The 6,000-nt window shown below is 39.6% G+C and overlaps 1 protein-coding gene across 1 annotated transcript; it reads right to left on the bottom strand.

Moving 5' to 3' along the window:
- Nucleotides 1-3,403: 3,403 nt before the first annotated feature.
- Nucleotides 3,404-4,333, bottom strand: LOC123602644 (olfactory receptor 4P4-like). The gene has a single exon (XM_045487105.1). The coding sequence runs from the start codon at nt 4,331-4,333 to the stop codon at nt 3,404-3,406; it is 930 nt and encodes a 309-aa protein (XP_045343061.1).
- Nucleotides 4,334-6,000: the final 1,667 nt, after the last annotated feature.

The raw sequence follows: 6,000 nt of genomic DNA, 5'->3' as shown, positions 1-6,000 counted from the left end.
CTAAACAAAGTACGTAAATTGTAAAATCCTAAAACAAGAGCAATAATGACAATCGCTTATAGGATATTTACTATATCCCAGGAGTTAAACTAGGAATGTCATGTCAATTACATTCAAAATCACACAGTTAGCCCGTCCTACCCAGGTCTTGCTAATTGATACCTTAAGTTCCTGGCCACCACAATGCACCTGGCACACCACATCCCCTCAGAGTCACCTGCATGTGAGAACTTATTCTAATAATTGAGGCTCTAATATATGAACTGGACAGAAATGTGAAGGCCCAAAGCCAAACACAGACTTTCCATGCTCCTCTGACACCTTTAGCTGCTAGACCAGTTGTTATTGTGGTGGCTGCAATTCAGATTGTGGTTCATTGGACAGTAAAAAATATCAGAACTTGATGTAAAATATGACTATTTCATACACTTTCAGATGCAGCAGCTTGTCTAAGAAATATTTATGGTAAAATCCAAATTCTCTGGAAAAGTTGATGATTTGGGTACAGAGTAAAGGATGAAGGATTTGAAATTGATGGCTTTGATATATTTATTTTATGTGACGCCATGATCATGAGGGTCTCTCTGGTGTTGACAAGAATACTAGAAGAGTCTAGAAGTATCTAAATCAGCCCTCACAATGGACGCCTGAAGACAAATATGTGGTTGAGAAGGGATGAAGGATTAGGAGAGAGTGCTGGGATGGGAAATCACATAAAACTATGTCACCCGCAGCTAGATGGGGCCACCAGTCTTTCTCTTAGGCCTCTTGCAAGATATCAAGCTTCTTCCAGCTTGGTGTTTTCTGATAACACTGAGGCTTAAAGAAAGAGCCCATGTAACATAACTGTTTCCTAACTGATTAGAGATATTCCTTTAATTGAAGATGAATTTTTAAATTAGCAATAAATTCCTATGTAGATGGAAAGTCTACCTCACAAGTTGATTAGTAATTTAATTTGCTGTGTTTTGTTTTTTGGCTTTTTATATAATATCATCAGATTTTGCCAATGATATCTTGTGGACCTTCGGAAAAAGAGAAGAAAATATGATAGTAAAAGATTTTTTGTTTTGTTTTGTTGCATAGCATGCTTTCTGATGGGGTGGGAAATTCCCTGATCTGTCCTCAAGAACTCCAAGAATCTCCAAACAATACATGCACAGACACAATCATCATACACTCACACGCACAGACATATGCACACACAGGCACGTGACATTTGTATACTAAAAAAAAAATTCCAAAACCCCTTTGGACAGATTCTGCATTAAACCATCGACTTGTCAAAGCTCATTTCCTATGGAAGGGACAGAACTTTTTCCCATCATATTCCAGAGGCTTGCATGGCTCCGGGAGGAAAAAAAAAAATACTAGTTACATCTGTGAAAGTTTCTAAGAGTTCAAGTATCAAAGAGTGGTGCCAGCCACTAAGCCAATCACTATTACCTTCATGATTTCCCTTGGATTTTGCTTTGGCTCTGGGGTAGGAATATTTGAATCAAGCAAACTTTGTGTGGAAGCATTGTAATCATTCTGCTGAGAAAAGACAAGTCTCTGGGCAGTGAGAGATGTCCAGACAAATACGAATGGAAGCACAGAGCTGAGATTGGGTTATATCATTCAATGGACAAAGAGGTAAACAATAATTAGGAGAGAAGTCCTCCTTCATGCAGAAAATAAATAAGTAAAAATATTCTAGGGGCTCATGGGTATCTCTCTTAAGCGCCCAACTCCTGATTTCGGCTCAGGTCATGATCTCACGGTTTGTGAGTTCAAACCCTGCATCAGGCTCCATGCTATCAGCTTGGGATTCCTTCTCTCTCTGCCCCTTGCCTTCTCTCATTCTCTCTGTCTCTCCCTCTTTCTCAAAAATAAAAAAAAAAAATAAACTTTAAAAAATACAAAAAATAAATAAGTAAAAATATTTTAAAGTTCTGGTAGTCTGCTGAATTTCGTTATATCCCTAATAGATACATGGCACTGTATGTTAAATCTTAAGGCTTTTTGATACTATTTATTTTGTTATTAATGCATGATTGTTCATGACAAAAGGAGAAGCTCTAGATATGTAAGAACAATACTTGCAATCAAATAAAAAAAAGATATTACCTTGAATTTACTTCAATTCAATTACTTTGTTTACCATTTTAATTTGTGCCAAGTTTATTGTTAGAAAAAAAGAAAAGGGTGCCTGCGTGGTTGAGCATTCAACTCTGGATTTCGGCTCAGATCATACCAAGGTCATGGGATCGGGTCCTGTGATGGGCTTTGCGCTGAGCATGAAGCCTACTTAAAAGTGTCTCTCTCTCTCCCTGTGCCCCTCTCCCCTACTCACACACTATCTCACGCTCTCTCGCTCTCTCTCTCTCTCAAATTAAAAAAAAGCAAAGAAAAAAGGAAGATAAAAAACTAAAGATATACCACATACTCTTCCTGCTCAAACTAGAAAAAAACGCAGTCCACACGAAGAAGCCACTAGTATAGGACATAGGATTATTTGAAACAGAGAAAACATACCGCTGAATAGGAACAAAAGAACAGGGCAGAAATCTGGTCTGTTGGATCTGCAAAATCTTCCCGAAGAAGAAAACATTAAGTATGTGAATTATACGCAAGACATGGACCTTCGAGCATGGGAGTGGGGAATTCCGAGCAGAAGAAGAGCTGAAATACAGCCATAGAGCTGATAGATTCCAGAGTATGTTTGGGGAATATAGATGGACCCAGTGTAGGCGGATGAAAGCATCCGCGCAAAGGGACATACAGGAGGAAAGGCAGGGAAAGAGGGAAATGCATAACTTGAGTTTTCATTACACCTTATGCCAGGCTAAAGCTTGCTTCACATGTGTTGGTCTAAATGATATTACACCTTCATGAGGTATAATATTACCCCATTTCATAGACACTTTGAAAATGCGACTTAAATAATTAAAGCAAATTGCCAAGACCCAGAGACAGTATGTCACCCATTTCTCCTTGACCCCAAGCCTGTCATTGTAACATCGTACTTTCTCCCAATGTTGTGACCTCTGATATTAGCAAGTCAGACCAGGTCCAATTCGGGATTATTTATGATAAACAAGTGAGAAGGTTGGATTTTATTCCAAGGAATATCAGATTCCATATATATATTTTTGGAGCTAGCAGTGATAGGATCAGAGATGTGCTGTAGAAGGGCATCTCTTAAATTCCTCAAATCCAAGCGCTCACGTCTGGGACTAATTGGACACTTTAAAGTGCAGACTGCAATGTGGAATTACAGTGACTTGTGTCTTTGGCTCATATGATGTCAGAAATCATTCAGCCCAGCTCCCTCAAAGAAACCTTATATGCCTTCTATAACATCTCAAATGATAAATTCTCTGGGCACACAGGATTGAAAGCATAATGAATATGACCTGATTTACTTGCATTCTGAATGTGCCATTTTAGACCACACCTTCCGCATGGCAGTTTTCATCTCCGTGTTTCTCAGGGTATAGATGAGAGGATTCAGCATGGGGGCAATCACAGTGTAAAACACGGAGATTTCCTTATCCTTGTTCTCACTCCCTGCAGGTAAAACGTAAGTATAGATACAGGGCACAAAGAATAAAACCACCACCATTACGTGAGAGCTGCAGGTGGAGAGAGCTTTGCGTCGCCCTGCGGAGGAGCGGGTCCTAAGATTATATAATATGAGTATGTAAGAAGCCACCAGGACAAGAAAAATGACAACCACCACCATCCCGGAATTAGCAATCACTAAGATACTAACAACACGAATGTCTCTGCACACCAGTTTCAAAAGAGGCTTCACATCACATATGTAGTGATCTATCTGATTAGGACCACAGAAAGGTAAGTTGAGTACCATGAGCAACAGAGCAATGGAGTGCCAAAACCCCACAGCCCAGGCCGTGAAGATCAACACGTTACACCTCTGCCGGTTCATGAGGACCGTGTAGTGCAGGGGCTTGACAATGGCAACATAGCGGTCAAAAGCCATGGACACCAAGATGAATATCTCCACACCCGCCAGCAAGTGGGCAGCGAAGAGCTGGGTCATGCAATTGTTATAGGAGATGTTTCTTCTGGCGGCGCCTAAGTCCCTGATTAGCCTGGGGACCACGGTAGAGGTGTAGCAGAGATCCATGAGGGAAAGGTGACAGAGAAAGTAGTACATCGGCTGTTCGATTAGATGGCTGCAGGTGATGGTGAGCAAGATGATGACGTTGCCCATTAAGACAGCCAGGTAACAGAGCAGGAACCAGAAAAAGAACAGGAGCTCCATTTGCTTATTTCCCCACAGACCCATGAAAACAAATTCTGTGACATTGTTCTGATTTTCCATGAGGTTGAGGTGAGTCCAGGGACACAATAGAAATTTAATTCATCTGAAATGATACAGAACATACGACACGTTTAAGAGTACTTTTTTGGAGGATATTTACACTGAAAAACATGTAGGTCACAAAGGAACTATTGCATTTAATCTTTTAAATCCCTCTGGTTTGATGCCATTATTATATTTCAAATGATACTTAATGACAGCATACTTTATGCTGGGAGGTTTTACAAACATTTTGCATGCATTTAATTCATAATATCCAAATAGTTACTATTCTGATACTCATTTGACAAGTGGGGGAACAAAAATGGGTGGGTTTGGATAATAATACCAATTCTTTCAGATATAAGTAGCAACCTAAGATATCATCCTGTATCTGATGCTAAGTTGTATGCTCTTGAGAGCTATGCTACATTATCCACTGACCAAATGGACTTCCGTCTATTTTCCACCTCCTTAAATAGTATGTTTTTTTCATCTCTAGCATTAACACACAAATAACTGTAAGTAATCCCCTCCCCTTCTCTATGCCACATATAATGATTTATAAAATCCCAACCTAACACCACATTCTGTGCATTGAGTGGAATTAATATTCTTCAAATGAAAGCAAAATCAAGGTTCTTAATTGTAGCAGATAAATAACCTGAATTCATTGAGAACAAATCCAGTGACTCTCCTTCTTGGCAGTTTGGTCAAGAGTCAGGACATGGAGATACAGAAAATAGGTATTTGGAAACACTATTTGGGCCTCTGAAAACAGGAACACGGGTTCTTGTTATATAAAAGCTTTCCCTTTTTCCTAATCATTCTAAATACACATGTTAGAGGTTGCTGTTAACATGTTAGAAACACTGAGGACAGGTAGTTGTCGTCTGGTACATATTGAAGAACCCAGTGTGATTAAAGAATGTCCTGCATATTTAGCGATGCGTTTAGAACAGTGCAACCACTTAGACGCAGTAGACCCAGGAGCAGAGAGTGAATATGTGGAAACGTCACCTTTTACCCATAACCAAGCGTCCTCCACAGCAAAATCATGATTTGCCTAAAAGACTATTGATGTCTCGGAATTACTTTAATGGTACCAACGGCGGAACAATATGATGTAGTGGACAGATCCCTCATCTGATGATCATGAAGGTGAGCATCCAGGCTCCCATGTCTGGTTAACTATTTTTTGTTCACACTGAGCAATCCATTCTCCCTGATCCTCCCCCTTCAGCTGGTACGTGGAACTAAAACTTCTGGATCCAAGAGCAAAATGAAATCCATTTAAGAATATACAATAGAAGGTCTTATCATTCTAACTTGTCAGGTCCACAGAAGAGTACCCCCGACAATGTTTGAAGAGGAACAAATGGTTATATAAGAAGATACGTACCAGCATTTTCATCAGCTGATTGCCTTTACCTGTGGATTTTGTTTTCTGCCACAACGGGACGGATTGAAGAACTTATATTCGACATACATTGAGGTTAAGGAAAAACATTCTGTTGGTGTAAGTTTGTCCTGATTTCCACATAGCGCTTAGCAAAGCACTTTTATGTATAAATTGAGAATATCCAAGATGAATGTTTGTTTATATGGAAGAATATGATCAGTTAAAGGACATATAGAAATCCCAGAGTAGGTTTTCATTAAAGGCGTAGAATAAGAACTAGAGAATC

Source organism: Leopardus geoffroyi, chromosome D1, assembly GCF_018350155.1.
Source record: "Leopardus geoffroyi isolate Oge1 chromosome D1, O.geoffroyi_Oge1_pat1.0, whole genome shotgun sequence".
Classification (NCBI taxonomy): Eukaryota; Metazoa; Chordata; class Mammalia; order Carnivora; family Felidae; genus Leopardus; species Leopardus geoffroyi.
Note: the sequence above shows the minus strand (reverse complement) of the source record. Positions and strands in the feature narration are given on the sequence as shown.

Bases quoted from the DNA above. Each gene is read 5' to 3' on its own strand.
- LOC123602644 (XM_045487105.1), bottom strand. From the start codon at position 4,333: ATGGAAAATCAGAACAATGTCACAGAATTTGTTTTCATGGGTCTGTGG.